The sequence below is a fragment of the Clarias gariepinus genome, chromosome 12, assembly GCF_024256425.1.
Source record: "Clarias gariepinus isolate MV-2021 ecotype Netherlands chromosome 12, CGAR_prim_01v2, whole genome shotgun sequence".
NCBI lineage: Eukaryota > Metazoa > Chordata > Actinopteri > Siluriformes > Clariidae > Clarias > Clarias gariepinus.
The window spans coordinates 17,622,592-17,645,597 of record NC_071111.1 but is presented as its reverse complement, the minus strand read 5'-3'; the positions used below and the strand labels follow the sequence as shown (position 1 = coordinate 17,645,597).

The following is a 23,006-nucleotide window of genomic DNA, read 5'->3' as shown; positions in this document are numbered from 1 at the left end:
TTTTAATCTCATCTCTTTGAACGCATTGCTTTTACATGCTTGACGAGCAGCCCATCTTCAGAGTTCACTTTGCAGGTTCTATCTGGCTCACACAATCCACAGCTTTCGGACACCGCTGTCTCAGATCGGAAGAGGCATGTTGCATGTTCGACAGAGACGTGTCTGTGGCTGTCGGTGTAAACACTGTCAAAACAAAGGCAAATAAAAGTCAAAAGTCATCCATGTGTTACCTTCATGCTATCTGAGCAGGATTAATTGGCGACCCCGGACATTTAGTGATGCTCGGCGAAGTGCAGCTTGCGTGCCAGGATGCCTCGTGGGCACTTAGCCAGGAATGTGACATCGTTTAGACTTGGTTCGTGTGTGTGTGTGTGTGTGTGTGTGTGTGTGTGTATTGCTGTTTCATCATGCTATGTCAGTAAGAAGTTAGTAATGTGATTAGTCTACCCAAGGCCAGAGCCTCCTCTTCTTACACATACATACCCACCCACACACACGCCCACACACATAGCAAGAGAACACCTGCAGCTGGGATATTTATGATCTGGATTGGAGCTCCAGGGATATCCTAATAAACTTTAACCATGCTAGTGGCGCTGAAATCATGATTATATAATAATAATAATAATAATAATAACAAGTCCTGTCATAATAGTACTACTTATAATACTACAAAGCTCCCTGGACAAAATGTCATTTCTTTATACCTGGTTATGTCTCCTAGGGACAAGTCTGTCTCATAATGATTGTGATAGTGTCTAGACATACTTCATACGAGTTAAGGGCCTTGCTCAAGGGTCCGACAGCGGCAACCCGGCGGAGCTGGGGATCTAATCATCGACCTTCCGAGCAATAACTCAGAGCCTTAACACACTGAGCCACCACTGCTCAGTTATACTCCTGAATTTCTGGCAATCTAAGAATTAAGAACATTTACTGTAAGTAACTAAACTTTGAAGGAAGCCCTGAAGAATTCTGCATATTGTGCAGTTTAGAATCATTATGATGTACAACAATTACAGTATAATGTTTTAGCATAGTAATCATGTATAAATCGTCATAAATACTCATTATAAAACTCATCATGTTATCTGTAAAAGTCAAAGATAAGAAAAGAGCGGGACTCTCTTTTTCTCTCTGACTGTCTCTGTCTCTCCCTATTTATGTACAGTACATTAAGGATGCTATTGAAAGAGATTATTTAAGAGCTAATTTTCCATAGGAATAAACTGCCCCTGCATTGATGTTCTGTTCACATGCACTAATTACAAAGTGCTCTTTGGGTTGGGAATATGATGAAGTGAATCTGAGAAGTGAAAGAATGACCACACAATTACGCATCCATATACTGAACCTTTAACAGACTTACGTTGATATGAAACCAGTAATAATGTTACTGTAGTTTTTTAATGTTTTAGTATTGTTTTTAAATTTTCTAGTTAAATGTTACACTTGTGTAGGAGATCTGGGCCCGTATTCACAAAGCTTCTTAGAATTCTCTCTGAGAGCTCCTATCTTAGCTTAAAAAGTCCTAGCTGGGAGTCCTAGACTAAAAGTGATTTAGGAAACGTCTCAGAGCAACTCTGAGTAAGGAAAATACAAAAACCTTTATCTTAGTCAGGGGGTGTGGTTGACCCTGTTGCTAGATATGACGCAGCAGTTCAAGGACTCTTGATTGGTTGATAAAAAATTACCTATGACCTCTGCAACAGTCTTAAAAAGTACTTGAAAATAGAATATATGATAATAGAACAGACAGTGAAATCATAATGTTTGTATATAAAGAATAATCATGACTACAGGTTACTTCATGCAAAGTTTCTGTTATAGACTAAATATATGAAACTTAATTAAACAGCGTAATGTTAAAAATGTGTTTACTTTTGAAGGAACCAATTTCCATAAAGTAGAATCCTGATTTTATTACTTGTACCAATGTACATGATTGCAGGACAGTCTATGTAAGTTTCACTTTTGGATGGTATGAAGCCAACAATCCAAGAGAGATGAAAGAAGGTAAAACAACAAGAAAACCAAATTGGACAGAAGAGCGGTGTTTACTTTTAGCTTCTTGATCAATGTTTGAAGAATATTTATTCTTCTCTGCTATAGAAACTCTTTATACTTAACAATTTTTACCCTAGAAGCTGTTTATAGGGCTAAGATGTTTTGTGAATTATTGTTGTCTTCACTAAGATTTTAGTCTTTCAGTGTGTACAGTATATGAGTGGATGGAAGGTTGTGAGTTCAAATCCCAAACTTGTCAAAGTTGTTAGAAAGCAAAGCTTACTATTTTATTAATACCTTGTATTCTTGTATCTTAGTTCTAATTGGCTTCAGATAAAATATCTGTCAAATGAATAAAAAAAAAAAGTGACACACTAACAGCCCGGAAAGTGGAGTGAAAAGACAGACCTAGCTCCTCAGTTACTAATGTAGATAATGGTAAATTTTAGCCATTGTCCACCCAGCATGCTTGTCCTGCTCTGTGCTGTGAAAGACATCGGTTACTGCTACATTTTACACACCACTTCCTCTGGAATATCCTGTTCCTGGCAAACTGCGAGGGACTGTTTTCTTTATTTGCAGCACCCCCGCTTTCTTCTTCTCTCTTCTTTCAAGCAGGTTACCATGCAACAGTAGCACTCTGTAGGCAGGAGGGCGGCCACATGAGCTCCGCTTTATACAGCGTATTGTTGGGTTGAAATGCTAGCGCAGTCTCATAGAGCTACGACTGCGTGTGTTTTGTAAGGGATGAGGTGGACACTGCTGTGAGAACCGGCACGTCACGTCATCCCGGTTACAGCAGAATGACAGCACACCCGCCATGTCCTTGAAGACTCACAATGTAGGGACACTCGCTAATGATGACTGAGAATCATGAAACAAATGGGATCTAGCAGGACTTTCTCATTTAAGATGTAACAGTGTGTGCAGATTTATTGATGACATCCCACTGTTGTTAAACCTGGTGCTGAGATGTGCTTGCTTCTAACATTGACAAGAGGTTTTATAGTTCTTGTGTAATATAGTTGTCTTTCAATGATTTTAATATTGTATATGCTACTGTGTATTGCCAAATGTTTGTGGACACCTTAACATGTTGCTACAAAAATGAAAGCACACAATTGTCTAGGCTCTTTAGGATCTAGAGTTCCTTTCACTGGAACGAAGAGTCTCAAACCTGTTCTCAGATGATATGATACACTAATACACTATATAATTAATACACTCCATGAAGACATGTTTCACCAAGGCTGGAGTGGCAAGTGTCCTATATAGAAGCCTGACCTCAACCATAAGGTCCTACCTCGATCGAAGCCATTTCCACATATTTGGGCAATTAAAGGAGTTCCTGGGAGGCCAGGGTTGGAGATGTGATGCATGGCTCTGGTGTCGTGAGAACTTTACACCTTGGTATCTACAGTAAGCGCTATTGAAACACTAGAGGAAGTGCCTGAGTGTAGCAGGGGATTATACTGTATAGAAAAAAAAGGTTTTTACTCTCATAACTGTGTTCTGTTATTCGGCATTGGTCAGAAGTCCTGGTTTGACTTGAACACCCTAAAGTAGTCTTTATACTATATTATCAGCAAGACTTTGTGTATTGCTCATCCCTGATAGTTTATTGTTAAGCCAGTAATATATTATATAGATTTAAAAACGAAACTTAAGATGAGGTATTGGCAAAGCCAGGCTCTCTAAAAGCGTTACGTGCTAAGCGAATGATGAAAACAGCTGCGTGTTTTACTTTTGCAAATGCAGCCTGAATAAAGTCCTAACTGCTCAAACTGATTTGAAGCAGGAAGTGGTTTTGGTACAGGATGTCTGAAAAGAGTAAGTCACACACGTCTGGTGTTTCTCTCTTATAGTGGAATTAATAACATATTTTTTCATTTTCGTGAAAATCTTTTAACTGCCTGTGAGTCAGATCCTATGCAGCAGCAATCCAAACCATTTTCATATGTTTGTTGAAAGTCTGTACGTTGATGATCTTGTCAGGTCTTTACAACTGCTAATGCGTCAGCGAGTCTTCGACACTCTGAATTTCTGCTGTGATGATGAAATTTGTTCCTTTTACCCTCTCGCTGCATTGCTGATGCTGCAGTCATTGTCTGAGGGCAAAAGGACAATGTTCCCATTATAACAATGATGAGTAGCATATGATTACGCCACTGCTTGCCAGAGAACAGCTTCCTAAAATCTCAGTGCGTGCGAATGCATAAAACAAATGATCCCGAATGTATCTTGATCATTTATTTATTATTTAACTGTTCCCGTCATGACTTCCGGTGGTATGATTTAAATTTTTTTTAATGCTGAGCAAATGTGAACAAAGAGCTCACAGCACTAGCAACTTATTTTCTTAATAAAGCCAAAATCTCCCTTGGATTTAGCAGAAAAGGCACCCTGAATGATTAGGAGTGCCTCAGGTCTCTATGTCAAGTCCTCAACATTTTAAAATATAAAAGTTTATTAACTTATTTGGGATTTTTTTTTTTGGTGTAGCAAGTTTGTGTTTGAGCTAAGAAAGAAATCAAGATGGATGCCATAGATCTAGATCAGTAGTGTCTTGGCAACTCAACAGACAAGGTCAAGACCTGTGAGAGCGACCTTAGCCTTAGTAAGTGTCCATCAATGACAGTGACCTACAGTAGCTTCAAGCTGAAACAGTGTAATAGAGCCTTGAAGTTGGTCTTACTTAAGCACCTTGTGTTTTTTAGTGTAGACTGCTGAGTTCTTTCTGTGATATTGTAGAAGTGAATGAGTTCAGTTTAAGGGTTGGGTATTTCTGCACGGATGCATTAGGGCTAAGTTAGCTGATGCAGCTTTAAAAGGAATATATGCAATATCAGAACAGGGAAGTGGAAAAGACAGTGACTTTAAGTAATCCTTAAAATGCCTAACACATATATAAGATACAGATATAATTTAAAGTGACAGTTTAAAGCGGTTACACTGTTTGTGGTTTATTTTATGTAGATGTATATGATATAGACGGCAAGACGACTTTGTGGTCAGCACTGTGACGTTTCCCCTCTATTACCCGGAGTTACCTCCGGGTTCTCAGGTTTCCTCCCACAGTCCAAAGACATGCAAATTTGGCTAATTGGTGTTCTCAAATTGCCATGTGGGAGTATGGGTGTATGTGTGTGTGTGTGTATCACGCCTCATGCCCTAAGTCTCCTGGGATAGGCTCCAGGCCCATCGTGATTCTGTATACAAGAAAAACAACGATGAGTGATTGAGTGAGTGAGTATAAATTATAGTATAAAATTAACTTTGTGTGTATCTTCTTTTTGGATTATTTGATGTAATGGCAGCACATTGTTTTTTTTTCAGTATTGTTGTGTACATTCACGTGTTGTGAGCGTGATGGGCACATGACTCAAACGTGCCTTTCCGCCTCAGATGTCATGTTAATCGACTGTAGTGTATTAATCAATACTAATTATATGAAGAGAAAGAGAGCGAGGGGGAAAGAGACCTGCCATGCTCCCTGACTCAGTGTATCCTCAGGCTGTGTCCCCTTTAACTTACGGTCCCTTTGCTCCATTCCACTTTGGCCTCAATAGGTTCACATTCTGTCTACAGCATGCTTAGATTAGATACGGCTAAGCGTCTTAAGATGCGCAATTTCGAGGCAGGCACTGCATATACACACATCACCCACACACACACACATACTTGTTGTTGTAAAGAATTAAGTTACCTTGTATAAATCATGCGACCTGCTGTTTAAAACTCAAGTAAATCAGATCCAAACACACAATCTCTCAAAGGAGGGGATCAGATTCTAATCCGATACACTTTTTTTGTTTGGTTTTGTCAGATTCTCCTTGCAATTCACTAGCTGTCCATTCTGTGTGTGGGCTGAAATAAATCTGGTGCTCATACACAGCCCTGCCTCTATAAATAGGGAACAAAGAAAGTGGCACGGACTGCACCACACAACACTGTTCCAGTCAGTCCTCAACACTTCATACTCAATGGGGTTTTATATTATCGATGATCCGCCAGCCCAGTCGTTAGTGCTGCTGCCTTGTCAGTGTGTGTCCTTTAATTTAGAGGCGGAGCTTGTAAAGTGTCTTTATTGTCTCTTAATATACTCATACTACCATCTGAAAAAAATCTTCAGTTTTTTGGTCCTCTACCTTACTTCCTGACACCTTTTATTAAAACGAGAGCAATAATAATTTAAATATAAAAAAATGAAAAAATTAATGAAATAAAGAAGATGAAGAAATGAGGAAAACAAATGAAAAACCTTTAGAGGTTTAAGCTTTAAGACTTTCAGCTGTATTAACTGTCTATTTTAAACACAGACATTTTGTCATTTATGTTAATAAATGAGGGGCGTTCAATCAAACTGGGACTTGATGGAATTTCATGTTAATGAAGGTGAATGAGGATCCCGGCTGAGGTGGCTCACTGCAGTCCTTGAAAATTAACTGATAACTTGTCTCCACCTGGAGGGAAAGACGCATCTGTCTGTGGGAACTGTGGGAAGACCACTTGTACATTACAGCCAATCAGATGGGAGTTACAGTAATACCACAGTCCTGACCTCGCTCCAAGCCGTTTCACATGTTTGGGATATTTAAGGAGTTCCTGGGAGGCCAGCATTTCAGACATGAAGCGGACAGTCCGATCATCACTTGAGAAAACATCCTATCTTGATGTCATCCAAGCATTAGTAAAACCCTGGAATAAGTGCATTAGTGTAGCAGGAGATTATATAGAGTAATAAAGGTAGCTGTGTTCTGTTATTCCACACAATACATAATAAAAGTCCTGGTATGACTTGAATGCTCCTTGTGCAAAACACAGAGTTTTGTTTTGCTGTCTTAAGACACTATCCTTACAGTATGAGAACAGCTTTATAAGAGGTGCATATAAGTGCTTTATAACTTTTAATTGTGGACCAGCAGTCACGCTTAGTCAGCAGGGTGGCGAACAAAATGAGCCAGTGGATTTTGATCAGGATTCAAAATTGTGAAAGAGTGTTTCTGGGAATAATTTTTTACACATACTGTAAACTTGGCCACCACATTGTGTGCTGTAATCAAAGCGAAAGGTGATGGAATACATTTTTTAGATTGTTTGCCTTTTTTTTTGGCCTGGTATTATGTATTAAAAAGAACACATGTTATTTGCCTTGCAGCCAAAACTACTGTCTGAGCTCCGCTGTTAAAGAAGATTAAACACCTTGTGACGGATCTGATTTGGGAATTGTGTGTGAACCTGTGTGTAAATAATTGTATTGCTCAGACTTACTCTGTATGTGTAATAGAAGCAATGAGGCACACTTCCCCAGTACATTTAGCCCATTAGTGGCGATAGTCATTTAGTACGGAAAGTTTCAGAACACGGAACTGGGGGGCAAAAGAGATGCAGCTCTAAAGAATGACTTCATAGGAAAGAAATGATGAGTGTGTGGGGGGCGATGGGGGAGTCAGAGAGAGAGAGAGAGAGAGAGAGAGAGGCTGCTAAATCTTTGATGAGCTCTAACAGGTGGTGATGAAGTATGCGTGTGTGTGTGTGTGTGTGTGTGCTGTATTAATCTTCTGATCCATCTTGCTATTTAGTCTAATTAGAAGATAGATGTGAAATGAGGCCTGGATTAATTATGCATATGTATGTTCCGCTCACAAAATTAAATGCCACGTTTTAACATCTATGTGCTGCTTCTTTTCTAGATAAAGGTAGTGTGGATGTTATTTGTACAGTACATGTTGCAAGAGGGTTTGTACAACCTGTGTACATGTGAGGAATTTATCCACTATGGTAGTGATGTGTTTAAAAATCCCCCCCACAAGTCTACTCGTATTATTTATGTCCATTGTTTACTCTTATTGTTGAACAGTGTAAATGGGCCTACAGCGGCGCAGGGAAAACATATAAGACTGGCATTAAAGAACTAGTTTCGAGTGTGTCCTGTGCCTGAACCTCATTTATTTTTAACCTCATTTTAACTATTGTGCCCTTGAGTTACCTCATCTCCATTTGCTTAGATTTCATAAGAATCACTTATTATGCGGTTAATCAGGGTGTGTGTGTGTGTTTGTTCTTACTGATGGAAAAAGCTCACCCATGACCCAGTCACTCTGTGTTGGGATTTGAGCGAGCTTGCCAGAGTGATCGAGTTGTTTTCCAGCGTCTGCTTCCACGCCACTCTGTCTGAACATAACTTCCAGGCAACAGAAAGTAGGAGCAAAACAAAAGAGACGGACAAACCAATGAATAATTTAGGTAGCCATTTAAGCTTGCAGAATGCAGGTGGCAGTGGGTGAAACCTGAGGAGTTCCGGTATACACCAGCACAGATTCAGCTCTAGTGAGTGTTGGACATTTCAGCGTGTGGAGACTAACACATGTTCATCTGTCTAATGTTCTAAACACACAGATATTAACAAAACCAGACAGCTATGTGTGCGAACCAGGTACTGGACCAAAAGTATGGTTCCAGCTCCAAATTATTGAGAATACCAGTATTAAACAAGGATAATTTCTCTATTGCAATTTTAACATAAAGTACCTGAATTATTATTTGCTTAACCAGTTTATTTTTATGATTGTCTCTTTGGTTAACCAGTTTATTATCTGGTTTAATATTTGGTTAACCAGTATATTATCTGATTGGCTGTGTGGTTAACCAGTATATTATCTGTTTGGTTGTGTGGTTAACCAGTTTATTATCTGTTTGGTTGTGTGGTTAACCAGTTTATTATCTGTTTGGTTGTGTGGTTAACCAGTTTATTATCTGTTTGGTTGTGTGGTTAACCAGTTTATTATCTGATTGGTTGTGTGGTTAACCAGTTTATTATCTGTTTGGTTGTGTGGTTAACCAGTTTATTATCTGTTTGGTTGTGTGGTTAACCAGTATATTATCTGATTGGTTGTGTGGTTAACCAGTTTATTGTCTGATTGGTTGTGTGGTTAACCAGTTTATTGTCTGATTGGTTGTGTGGTTAACCAGTTTATTATCTGATTGGTTGTGTGGTTAACCAGGTTATTATCTGATTGGTTGTGTGGTTAACCAGGTTATTATCTGTTTGGTTGTGTGGTTAACCAGTTTATTATCCGATTGGTTGTGTGGTTTACCAGTTTATTATCCGGTTGGTTGTGTGGTTAACCAGTTTATTATCTGGTTGGTTGTGTGGTTAACCAGTTTATTATCTGGTTGGTTGTGTGGTTAACCAGTATATTATTTGATGGTTGTGTGGTTAACCAGTATATTATTTGATGGTTGTGTGGTTAACCAGTATATTATCCGATTGGTTGTGTGGTTCACCAGTATATTATCCGATTGGTTGTGTGGTTAACCAGGTTATTATCCGTTTGGTTGTGTGGTAAACCAGGTTATTATCCGTTTGGTTGTGTGGTTAACCAGTTTATTATCTGTTTGGTTGTGTGGTTAACCAGTTTATTATCTGTTTGGTTGTGTGGTTAACCAGTTTATTATCTGTTTGGTTGTGTGGTTAACCAGTTTATTATCTGATTGGTTGTGTGGTTACCCAGTTTATTATCTGTTTGGTTGTGTGGTTAACCAGTATATTATCTTTTTGGTTGTGTGGTTAACCAGTATATTATCTGATTGGTTGTGTGGTTAACCAGTATATTATCTGTTTGGTTGTGTGGTTAACCAGTATATTATCTTTTTGGTTGTGTGGTTCACCAGTATATTATCTGATTGGTTGTGTGGTTCACCAGTATATTATCTGTTTGGTTGTGTGGTTCACCAGTATATTATCTGTTTGGTTGTGTGGTTAACCAGTTTATTATCTGATTGGTTGTGTGGTTACCCAGTATATTATCTGTTTGGTTGTGTGGTTCACCAGTTTATTATCTGTTTGGTTGTGTGGTTCACCAGTTTATTATCCGATTGGTTGTGTGGTTCACCAGTATATTATCCGATTGGTTGTGTGGTTCACCAGTATATTATCCGATTGGTTGTGTGGTTCACCAGTATATTATCCGATTGGTTGTGTGGTTCACCAGTATATTATCCGATTGGTTGTGTGGTTCACCACTTTATTATCTGATTGGTTGTGTGGTTAACCAGGTTATTATCCGATTGGTTGTGTGGTTAACCAGGTTATTATCCGTTTGGTTGTGTGGTTAACCAGGTTATTATCCGTTTGGTTGTGTGGCTAACCAGTTTATTATCTGATTGGTTGTGTGGTTAACCAGTATATTATCTGATTGGTTGTGTGGTTACCCAGTTTATTATCTGTTTGGTTGTGTGGTTAACCAGTTTATTATCTGATTGGTTGTGTGGTTAACCAGTTTATTATCTGATTGGTTGTGTGGTTCACCAGTTTATTATCTGATTGGTTGTGTGGTTCACCAGTATATTATCTGATTGGTTGTGTGGTTCACCAGTATATTATCTGTTTGGTTGTGTGGTTCACCAGTATATTATCTGTTTGGTTGTGTGGTTAACCAGTATATTATCTGTTTGGTTGTGTGGTTAACCAGTATATTATCTGATTGGTTGTGTGGTTAACCAGTATATTATCTGATTGGTTGTGTGGTTAACCAGTATATTATCTGTTTGGTTGTGTGGTTAACCAGTTTATTATCTGATTGGTTGTGTGGTTCACCAGTATATTATCTGTTTGGTTGTGTGGTTCACCAGTTTATTATCTGATTGGTTGTGTGGTTAACCAGTTTATTATCTGATTGGTTGTGTGGTTAACCAGGTTATTATCTGTTTGGTTGTGTGGTTAACCAGTTTATTATCCGTTTGGTTGTGTGGTTAACCAGTTTATTATCCGATTGGTTGTGTGGTTAACCAGTTTATTATCCGATTGGTTGTGTGGTTCACCAGTATATTATCCGTTTGGTTGTGTGGTTCACCAGTATATTATCCGTTTGGTTGTGTGGTTAACCAGTTTATTATCCGTTTGGTTGTGTGGTTAACCAGTATATTATCCGATTGGTTGTGTGGTTCACCAGTATATTATCTGTTTGGTTGTGTGGTTCACCAGTATATTATCTGTTTGGTTGTGTGGTTCACCAGTATATTATCTGTTTAGTTGTGTGGTTAACCAGTTTATTATCTGATTGGTTGTGTGGTTCACCAGTATATTATCTGATTGGTTGTGTGGTTAACCAGTATATTATCTGTTTGGTTGTGTGGTTAACCAGTTTATTATCTGATTGGTTGTGTGGTTCACCAGTATATTATCTGATTGGTTGTGTGGTTCACCAGTATATTATCTGTTTGGTTGTGTGGTTAACCACTTTATTATCTGATTGGTTGTGTGGTTAACCAGGTTATTATCTGTTTGGTTGTGTGGTTAACCAGTTTATTATCTGATTGGTTGTGTGGTTAACCAGTTTATTATCTGATTGGTTGTGTGGTTAACCAGTATATTATCTGATTGGTTGTGTGGTTACCCAGTATATTATCTGTTTGGTTGTGTGGTTAACCAGTTTATTATCTGTTTGGTTGTGTGGTTAACCACTTTATTATCTGATTGGTTGTGTGGTTAACCAGGTTATTATCTGTTTGGTTGTGTGGTTAACCAGTTTATTATCTGATTGGTTGTGTGGTTAACCAGTTTATTATCTGATTGGTTGTGTGGTTAACCAGTATATTATCTGATTGGTTGTGTGGTTACCCAGTTTATTATCTGTTTGGTTGTGTGGTTAACCAGTATATTATCTGTTTGGTTGTGTGGTTACCCAGTATATTATCTGTTTGGTTGTGTGGTTAACCAGTTTATTATCTGATTGGTTGTGTGGTTAACCAGTATATTATCTGATTGGTTGTGTGGTTTACCAGTATATTATCTGTTTGGTTGTGTGGTTAACCAGTATATTATCTGTTTGGTTGTGTGGTTAACCAGTTTATTATCTGATTGGTTGTGTGATTCACCAGTATATTATCTGTTTGGTTGTGTGGTTCACCAGGTTATTATCTGATTGGTTGTGTGGTTCACCAGGTTATTATCTGTTTGGTTGTGTGGTTAACCAGTTTATTATCTGTTTGGTTGTGTGGTTAACCAGTATATTATCTGATTGGTTGTGTGATTAACCAGTATATTATCTGATTGGTTGTGTGATTAACCAGTATATTATCTGATTGGTTGTGTGATTAACCAGTATATTATCTGATTGGTTGTGTGGTTAACCATTATCTTATTTACTATTTGGTTAACCAGCTTATTTGGTTTGATGTTTGGTTTTTGGTTAACCAGTTTATTGTCTGGTTTGATGTTTGGTTAACTAGTTTATTATCTTATTGTTTGTGTGTTTAACCAGTATATTATCTTATTTAATGTTTGGTTAACCATGTTATTTTCTGGTTTTGGTTAACCAGTTTATTTGTAGACCTATAAGTTTGAGTTGTTTGCTACTTACTAGTACTGAAATTAATACACAATTCATACTTTGTGCATTATATTTCTCGTATATTTCTGTTATTTCATCCTGAGTTTGTGCTAAACAAATACCATGTGGTGGTACAGAATTTTAAATTTGTTTGTTTGATTAAATGAATGAATGAATGAATGAATGGTGCTGCTAGGACTGCTAGTTGCAAATTTTGTGGTGCCATAGGTCCAGTGTTTATACAGTCAGGAAATTAACTGAAAATATATTAGTGGTAGAGAGTGGTAGAGAGCTGCTGAAGCTCAGTCTGATGGATTAGATGCAGTAATGAGTTTTTGACACACTGATGCTCTACGCTGAACTTTTAAATCTATATATGTTGATTGTGCTCAGTTAGGCCGCCTTCATCTGTTGGAGTTATTCTGACTGAAAACCAGGTCATTATTCTGAGTCATTTCGCACCTATATTTATCAACAGTCTTCGAGGTTCCAAATTCTCCTCTTTAGTTCACAGTGAGCCTTCTTATATCAGTGCATGATTTTCCCCAGTCCTTAATGCAAACTTCTTTCAATTTCTGAAGAGCTCTCAGTTAAATAATTTTCCGAAATCAAGAAATTTCACTCGCCATATGTCATCAGCGCTGGGCCTGAGTGCGGAGTGTGAGGTTTTAAGAAGCTGCATGAACTCATCTCATTTGTGCTTACAATCGCAAACCCCCTATGGTCCACAATTCTCCTCAAACACTTCAGCTAATGACTCTCTCCATGGGGTGTGCAGTCTACACATAGCAGGCTTTGTCCTGGTATACGTTCCGCTGTCTGAAAGGCACGAGTTTTTGAACTAAAATATTTATGACCTTTAGTACAGCTGGAGGCGTGCAGTGAATAAACTGATATTTATACTGAATAGATTGATGGCTGAATAGAGAGAGAAAGTTGAGGCAGTGTATGGAGCGTTTCATGGGGACATGTTCACCTCTCAGTGGGGAAAAGCAAGACCAATTACCGCACAGACAGTTTAAATGAGAAATACTTTCCCACCATCACCATCATTCCTATAAAACAGGCACACACAGTTAACGTCTGCGTAAGTTTCTTAACTAGCATACTCTTGCATGCAGTGCTGAGTGTGGGGTGATTGTGTTGTGTGTACAGAGGAGGAGCTGAGGAAGCTGCGAGAGGAGACCAATGTGGAGACGCTGAAGCAGGAGCTGGAGAAGGAGCGCTGCAGGAGGCTGGATTTGGAGCAAAAGATGAACGACGTACTAAAAGCCAGGTGAGCACAGAGCTCTGATGATCATAAGTATATCCACATTATGCCAAATATTATGTTTTCCATAATATTTCTTCATAGCTCACATATCTATTAACCATAAAGGTGTGTAATTGCAGTTCAGGTGGTGCACATTATATTGTATTTTTATCAGCCTTTATAATGATGATTATTAAACAAAATGCGATGACTTTTTATCCCCTGTAATATTGTGATTTGGGCTATATTCCTTGCAGGAAAAAGAAACATTGTTCATATAATATATAAAATGTCAAACATGTTTCACTTAGAAATAGGTTACAATATGCAAAAATAAAGTGCATTAGAAAGGTTTTTGTAAAATCTGTGATTGCTTCTAACATTGGCTCACAAAATTATACCTGATGCATGAAATTATAACCGATCCAAAACCTAAAGTTGTGTGATAATGTACAATATATAAATGAAAAGGCTAACTGCTATTGACTGAATCTCACTATTGGTGAAATGAATTATTAAATTAAATAAACTTATATAAATAATTATATTAAATTTTTTCTTTGTATTGCAATTTTAAAAGTGGCCATTGTCACAAAGCAGCTTTACAGAATTGAAAAAATGTGGAAATAAATGAGTAAAATGTAAAAAAATTATAAAATAAAATTTAATTCCAGTTCGACATTATTAGACATTATTTTTGCTGAACCTTTGATTTTTAAGCACAAATAAAAAACAGGAAATGATCAATATGTTCCCTTTTTGTTTATCACCAACAATGTTTCTCAATATTTTAAGGAATCATTCCTTCTCATTCAGCTACCAGGTCCACTTACTTAAAGTTTTTTACAAAGACTAAAATATTGGTCCAAGGTCAGGTTTCGGTTTCAGTCCAGGTTCACTTTCTCGGACCTGATCTGAGTTATTCTCCTGTTGTGACCAGGGCATGGCTCGCCAACCAGCCTTGCCTCCACTTACTAGGATTTAAAAATAGCTGTTACTGCCTCCCTCCTGATGACCCTGGATTCCTTAAAGACATAACATTCTCCAACAGTCCAATGCTGAAGTATATGTGAGCCTGTTGTGTAAACTGAGTTCACTACCAACTGCTGTCCTTTCACCAGTTAAGAAAAATAAATGCAGTTTTACTTACCGTACTTAATGCTCACTCACAAACTCCCTGCCGACAACACATCAATTTGTTTCCACTGTTATTCCATAATTGAGTTAAATATCAGTGACAAACATCATACTGTACCTTAGACAGGGTGACAATTAACCTGGTGATTTGTAATGAGGAAAGTGTGAGTGATTGGCTGAGATTTTCTCTTATTATTTTTTTCTTGTATCAGGTTAGAAGACTCTCCTCCCCAGAACTCCCGTAAACAGCAGTCACCCTCCACGAACAGCACAGGTAACCAGACATGAAACAGAAAAAAAAAAGAAAAATCAGTATTGTTATAGATTGTAGAAAATAAATTCAAACTGGTTCCAAACGTTTGATTGATTCTATACATAAGTGCCTTTTGGTTGCTTAATTGTTTACTTATTAAACTACTTACAGTGCGGATGTAACATTTTCAGACTCTTACGAAGGGCACACATACTCTTACTGTCACCGTAATTGTTGTATGTTCTAATGAAAACAAAGCCATGAGGTTAGGAGAATTATTTGTAGACCTGCAGGTCAGGATTGTGTCAAGACACAGATTTATGGAAGGATAGAAGAAAATTTTTGCAGCATTGAAAGCACCCAAGAGTTACAGTAGCCTCAATCATTCTCAAAGAAAAAAGAGGTTCCCAGATCTGTCGGCCCAGGTTCTTGGCCAAACCGCTTAATCTGGGACGAAGCACCTTGGTCAGACAGGTACTGTAACCAGGAGCCCAAGAGTTATTACAAATAAGATCCTCATTTATTCCTTTGTGGGGTTGGGAGATTCTTACAGAAGGACAACCATCATTGCTGTACTTCACCAATCTGACCCGTATGGTACAGTGGCCTGACAAAAGCCATTTCTTGCTTTAAAGGCATATGACAGCCTGCTGGGAGTTTGCCAAAAAGCACCTGAAGAGCATAAAAATCCAAAATCCTCTGATCTACTGACACAAAGAGTAAACTAAGTGGAATCAGGAACTTGGCACTGCAGACTACCATATTAAAACCATTCCTACAGTTAAACATGGTGGTGGCAGCATCATGCTGTGGGGATTTTTTTCTGTGACTGGTAGACTAGTCAGTATAGAGGGAAAATTTATTCAGAGAAATAAGGAGCAATCCGGAGAGAAAACTTTCTCCAGAGTGCTCAGGATCTAAGGCTGGGGTGATGATTTACGTTTCAACAAGACAACAATCCAATGCATACGGCCAAGAAAAGAATTCAGAACAACTTGAAAGTCCTGGGCCTGTGTTTATAAAGCTTCTCAAACCTAAAGTTGTAGAAAGTTCTTAGAATTATGACATTTTCGTAGAATTTCCCCTAAAATTTAGGACTAAATCTTAGTGAAGATAAAAATGATTCACAAAACATCTTAGACCTAAAAACAGCTCTTAAGGTAAAAACTGTTAAGTGTAGAGAGGACGACTTTTTATATGCTTAATAGTTTCTATAGCAGAGGACAAAATGATGAAAAGAAGAAATATTCTCCAAACACTAAACGTAAACACTGCTCTTCTGTCCAATTTTCTTCTCTTTTTCTTGTACTTCCTTTCATCTCTCTTGGATTGTTCCCAACCAATCACAGTCCTTGAATTGCTGCATCATCCCTAGCAATGGGATCAACCACATCTCCTCACAAGATAAAAGTTTTTGCACTTTCCTTACAGAGTGGTTTTCTAAACCACTTTTAGTCTAGGACTCCCAGCTAGGACTTTTTACGCTGAGATAGCGAATTCTGAGAGAATTCCAGGAAGCTTTGTGAATATGTAAGTTCTGTAAACTGGATATTTTATTTACATAAAATCATTTATTTTATTTTTTCGAACTTTATTCATTTATTTATTTATTTAAAGAAATCAACAAAACATTCCAAACACCTGTTTTTACTGTGGAGCAGTGTTTATACAGTAGAGTGATGAGAAAATCCAAAGAAAATGAGAAAAACTCCATAAAAAATGTGGGTGAAACATGAAATGTGGAAAACATTTACAGCACACACAGGTTTCTTTTAATCAGAAATGGCAACAATTAGAAACTAGAAATATATCCTTAGAAATAAAAATATTCATTTACAATAAAGTTTGGAATAAAAAGCTAGTTTAACAGTGAGATTTGTTCAAATAGGGCTAGTGTGCATACATTGTGTGTGTGTGTGTGTGTGGTAGCTTCAGAACTTCCGCATTACCGCTGGGATAAAGTTTATCATCTCTCTGATGTGGTGTCCGCGTGTAAAAGCGTTCTTCTGCATGTAAAAGGCGTCACTTCGGGGAGCATAAGCACCTTCAGGCTGTGATCTAAATTTACAGAAAAGTCTTATCTAGGCCAGAGGAGGCCATTTGTATTCGGGGAGTGGAATGTGGGGCAGAAAAGCTAGTCTTACACACACACACACACACACACACACACACACACACTGAGTAAATTAGGTTAATAAAGCTTGACAGGTCAGTTATTGACTCTTTGTCTCTCTCTCTCTCTCTGTTTAGAAAAGCAACAAAAAGAGACATTGTGGTTTCGGGTGCAGAAGTGGCTGTACGACCGGTTCGGGGGTTACATCGAGGACTTCCGTTTCCAGCCGGAGGAAAACACGGTGGAACCGGAGGAGCCGCTCAGTGCTAAGAGGTGAAGCAAAGAGACGTACAGTACTTAACAGATGATTAAAATGTCATGAATTTAATATGCTATTATTTCATTTAATAATTTGTTAGAGTGCATTACCTCATCACATGTTAATATTGAACTTTGTCCATCTGTGTTTATAAACGGAAATTGACAAAACCAATGTGATGAATGTTCTTCTCTCTTTCAGGTTAACAGAAAATATGAGGCGACTTAGTAAGTCATTTTTATGCCTAATTTCATAATGCTTTTTTTTTTAGCAATTCGTGAATATATGTAATGCATTATAATTATTAAAAATGTGTTTCTGTGTGTGTGTGTCGTATGCAGAGCGGGGTGCCAGACCTGTAACTAACTTCTTGAGGAACCTGTCAGCCTTATCCAACTGGCACTCAGTGTATACGTCAGCCATTGCCTTTATTGTGAGTGCTGAACTTTTCTCTGTCTGTCGTCTGTCTGTCTGTCTGTCTGTCTCAGTGTCAGTGTTATCCATCGTTTTTTGTATATCTTTTCGCATATTCTAATGTATACTGAACAAAAATATAAACGCAACACTTTTGTTTTTGCTCCCATTTTTTATGAGATGAACTCAAAGATCTGAAACATTTTCTACATACACAAAATAACCATATCTTTCAAATATTGTTCACAAATCTGTCAAAATCTGTGATAGTGAGCACTTCTCCTTTGCCGAGATAATCCATTCCACCTCACAGGTGTGCCATATCAAGATGCTGATTAGACAGCATGATTATTGCACAGGTGTGCCTTAGACTGGCCACCTGTAAAAGGCCACTTTGAAAGGTTCAGTTGAATCACACAGCACAATGCCACAGATGTTGCAAGTTTTGAGGGAGCGTGCAATTGGCATGCTGACAGCAGAAATGTCCACCAGAACTGTTGCTCGTGAATTGAATGTTCATTTCTCTACCATAAGCCATCTCCAAAGGTGTTTCAGAGGATTTGGCAGTACATCCAACCGGCCTCACAACCGCAAACGACGTGTAACCACACCAGCCCAGGACCTCCACATCCAGCAGGTTCACCTCCAAGATCGTCTGAGACCAGCCACTCGGACAGCTGCTGAAACAATCGGAGTGCATAACCAAAGAATTTCTGCACAAACTGTCAAACAGTCTCATGGAAGCTCATCTGCATGCTTGTCGTCCTCATTGGGGTCTCGACTTGACTCCAGTTCTTCATCGTAATGGATTATGACAGATTTGTGAACAATATTTGTGAGATATGGTTATTTTGTTTATGTAGAAAATGTTTCAGATCTTTGAGTTCATCTCATTAAAAATGGGAGCAAAAACAAAAGTGTTGCGTTTATATTTTTGTTCAGTATATAAGTCTATTTCTATTTTTGCATTCGTCTGTCTGTTTTTCTGTCTAGGTGTCACTCTCTTCTTCCATGTTGGTCTATATATACAGTAATATCTGTCTATGTATGTCCATCTATCCATCCATCCATCCATCCATTGTTCTATCCATATATTGTTTTCATTTAAATATTTGAAATAAAATAATTCTTAATAAAAAAAAAAAGAAAGCCTTATCATCACATCAACTGAAAAGAGATGTTTTAGTCCTGGTCCATGGTCCAGACATGGACACAATAAAGATTCTGCCTGTCCTTTTTTTTTTCTGTCTTTTCGTCTTTCAGTCTGGTTTGCGCTTGTCACTCTATTATTTTTATTTATCATTTTGCAGACCTAACCATATTATTATAAATTATCAGTAAATTAGTGCTAATGATCTTTGAGTGTAAACCTATTGAACTTGTGGCTGCAGCTCTGCAGATAAAGTACCATTTCAGCTAGAAGTGAACGGTTCAGACTATTTATTCTCTAATATATAATACTGTGTAATAGAAAGACCTTGGCAGTTGTTGACTTTGCAGATTTTTCTCTGCGGTGACTTACATACAGGGTGATATGTTGAACAAACTGCACAGTACTTTGAGTATTTTACAGTATATATGTTTTATATTTGTTACTGTGTGTGTTGTTTTTTATAGGTCTATATGAATGCTGCATGGTATGGCTGGGCCATTCCTATGTTCCTGTTTTTAGCCATTCTGAGGTTATCCTTGAATTACCTCATTGCAAGGTAAAGCAGTAACACTGTCTCGCTCTTACTGCACCAAACTCTTTCACTTCTCCTTATTCTGTACCCGTCATACCGTATCTCATGTTGTCTGTCAGTATATGGAGTCTTTTTATATATATATATATATATACACACACAACCAATCCCTCAGCAGTCTCCTTGACTTCCATAACCCTGTCAGATATAGAACTGTCTGCTTCTCACGTTCAGCCCCCTGGTATACATGTGAGCTGCGGAAGATGAAGACAGCTGGGCGTGTTCTTAAACAACGTCTACAGGCCTCAGGACTCATAAGTTCATAAGTTTACAGAGAACATCTGAAGGCATATGCAAGAGCATTGAGAGCTGCAAGATCAAAGTTTCATTTAAATATTATTAACAATAGCTCTGGAAAATCCAAGCAACTTTTCTCTTTATCGACTATCGAAACCACAATTTTAATCCCATCTGGAAGCTACGGAGGAGAAATGCAATAACATCATTACTTTCTTCAGGAAAAAAGTGGATACCATCCGCTCGTCTCTATCGAGTTCCTCTGCACTACCTGTCTTGATGAATGACCCACAGCCAGGGAATTTGCAACCTTTCAGCTGTTTCTCGAAAGTTATGCAGCAAGAGGTTGAGGTCATTGTCAGAAAGATGAAACCATCAAATTGTGCTCTGGACCCTTTTCCTACAGTTTTGGTTAAATCCAACCTTTGTGCTATAAGTCCCCTGATTACCAGGATAATAAATCACTCTCTCCAGACTGGATATGTTCCCGCTACATTTAAATCTGCTATCATCACACCACTTTAGATCTTTGGATCCACCTTAGATCCAGAAGTACTTGCAAACTACAGGCCCATTTCCAACCTCCCGTTCCTTTCAAAAGTGCTGGAAAAAGTAAATGCTGCACAGCTTCAGTCTTATCTAAAACAAAATCTGCCCTGCCACAGCGTGGAAACAGCTCTGGTTAGAGTCACGAACGACCTACTGATGTCGGCTGATGCTGGTTTTCCATCTCTTCTCATCCTGTTGGACTTGTCTTCGGCCTTTGATACTGTTGAACATAATATTCTCCTTCACAGATTACGTCACACTGTTGGACTCTCTGACTCTGTTTACAAATGGTTCTCATCCTATCTTACGTTCTTAAAGAACAGAGCATGTTGCCTTGGCAGAGGCTAAATCCGCTACACACAATGTCACCTGTGGTGTTTCTCAGGGCTCTGTGCTCAGTCCTATTTTGTTTATATTGTATATGCTTCCCCTGGGCTGTATCATCAGCCAGCATGGTATTTTATTTTCATTGCTATGCTGATGATACTCAGCTCTACCTCAGAATAAATTCAATCTCCTCGTCTACTTTGCCATCATCTACTTTGACCATCTGTTTGGAGAAGATAGTCATGGATGAAGCAAAATTTCCTGCAGCGGAACAGCTCTAAGACCGAAGCTATTTTAGTAGGCACCCCACACCAGGTTAGGACATCTAACATCACCAGTATTACCTTTTCTGGTCAGGCTATCCCATTGTCAACATCCGTTATAAACCTTGGGGTTAAAATGGACTCTCATTTGATGTATGAGGCTCATGTCAAACATCTGTGTAAAACATCTTATTTCCACCTCAGGAATATTGCGAAACTGCGTCCAGCACTTACTTTTGCTGATGCAGAAAAGTTAGTCCATGCGTTTGTCTCCTCCAGGCTGGAATGCACTTCTCATCGGGACTACTGGAAGAACCCTTCAAAAGCTGCAGTATATTCAGAACAGTGCTGCTAGGATCCTGATGAGAGGGCGTAAATATGATCATATGATGCCCATTCTTAAATCTCTTCACTGGCTCCCTGTTTTATTTAGAATTGATTACAAGGTTGCCCTTCTTACCCACCAGTGTATTTATGGGAATGCCCCTCCCCTATCTCAAAGAACTTATTACCTCACATACGTCCACACTTATTACCTTACATATTGCCACCTTTATAGACCTCGCCAAGGCCTATGATTCTGTCGACCATAGGATCCTTTTACATAAGCTTTCCAGTATTGGTCTTTCCTTCTCTAAGCTGTGCTTGGTTTGCCAATTATCTTACTAACCGTGCCCAGCAATTGAAGTTTGAAAACATTATGTCAGACCCACTTAATATCTCTAAAGGTGTGCCTCAAGGCTCCATCCCGGGCCCAACCCTTTTTTCTATCTATATCAATGATATAGCCAGAGCTGCTGGCACCTCCAGGATTCATCTTTATGCAGATGATACCATTTTGTATTCAGTTGGTTCTTCTCCCAATTCTGCGGCTTCTAGTCTTTAACTCAGCTTCACCTCTATAGAGCAGTTCTTTGACAATCTCCACCTCCGTATTAACACCAGTAAGACAAAATGTATCCTTTTTAGCCGAAAACCAGTCACCGTGACTCCACCTACAATCACTTGCATGAATGGTATGGTTCTGGAGTATGTCAACAAATATAAATATCTAGGTATCTGGTTGGATTCATCTCTGTCATTCATTACACACATCAATAACCTTCAAATAAAAGTTAAAGCTAGATTAGCTTTTCGTTTCCGCAATAAAGCTTCTTTTACTCATGCTACCAAATGCACCCTTGTCAAGATGACAGTACTGCCAATTTTGGACTATGGCGATATTATTTATAGAATGGCACCAAATACAGCTTTAAAAAAACATGACACACTCTATCATTCAACCATCCGTTTTGCCACTAATGCCACCTTTCACACTCATCACTGCGACCTGTATAAATTGGTGGGCTGGCCCTCCCTTCATACTCGGCGGCTCCATCACTGGTTTCTTTTCATATACAAGACAATCCTGGGCAAGACACCTCTCTATTTGTCATCTCTTCTTCATGTTGCTCATAACGCCTATCGCACAAGATCAAGTAATTTGATTAAATTTAGTACCCCTCCTACTTCTCCGATCTTCGGACGTAATGCCTACCGCTTTGCAGCAGTACATGACTGGAACATACTACAAAATACCCTGAAACTTACATCTCTGATCCCAATCTCCTCCTTTAAGCAAAACCTCCAAAATTACATAGTTGACTCTTGTTCCTGCTGACAATTATGAAACATATTTATACACATATTTAACCACTTTATTCTTTTTCTTTTTCTTTTCTTTGTTGTCTATTATTATTTTTTTTTTTTCAATTGTTTGTGTGCCATGTATTTGACTTTGTATAGTTGTACAGTATGTCCCTTTTGATTCTTGTAGCCTCTTGGCCAGGTCATGTTTATAAATGAGAAGTGGTTCTCAAACAGTTTACCTGGATAAATAAAGGTTAAATAAATAAATAAATAAACACGCAACCTCCGTTCTGCATCAGTAAATCTTTTGAAACCTCCTAAGACTAAACTTTATACTATGGGAGATAGGGCCTTTTGCTCAGCTGCACCTAACTGTGGAATGCTCTCCCTGAGTATCTGAGGACGCCACAGACTGTTGACGCTTTTAAATCTGGTTTTAAAAATTATCTTTTTATCAGAGCTTTCAGATCGATTTAAATTGTAGCTT

At 38.4% G+C, this 23,006-nt stretch overlaps 1 protein-coding gene across 2 annotated transcripts in view; it reads left to right on the top strand.

Annotated features, from left to right (window-relative positions):
• Positions 1 to 23,006, top strand: part of gramd4a (GRAM domain containing 4a) — a 58,042-nt gene that overhangs the window by 21,695 nt on the left and 13,341 nt on the right. For both annotated transcript variants that reach the window (XM_053508612.1, XM_053508613.1), the window contains 6 exons: positions 13,497 to 13,617; positions 14,943 to 15,004; positions 17,234 to 17,369; positions 17,557 to 17,582; positions 17,697 to 17,788; positions 19,387 to 19,478. In XM_053508612.1, the coding sequence (XP_053364587.1) occupies positions 13,497 to 13,617; positions 14,943 to 15,004; positions 17,234 to 17,369; positions 17,557 to 17,582; positions 17,697 to 17,788; positions 19,387 to 19,478 (529 nt within the window). The remainder of the gene's footprint in view (positions 1 to 13,496; positions 13,618 to 14,942; positions 15,005 to 17,233; positions 17,370 to 17,556; positions 17,583 to 17,696; positions 17,789 to 19,386; positions 19,479 to 23,006) is intronic.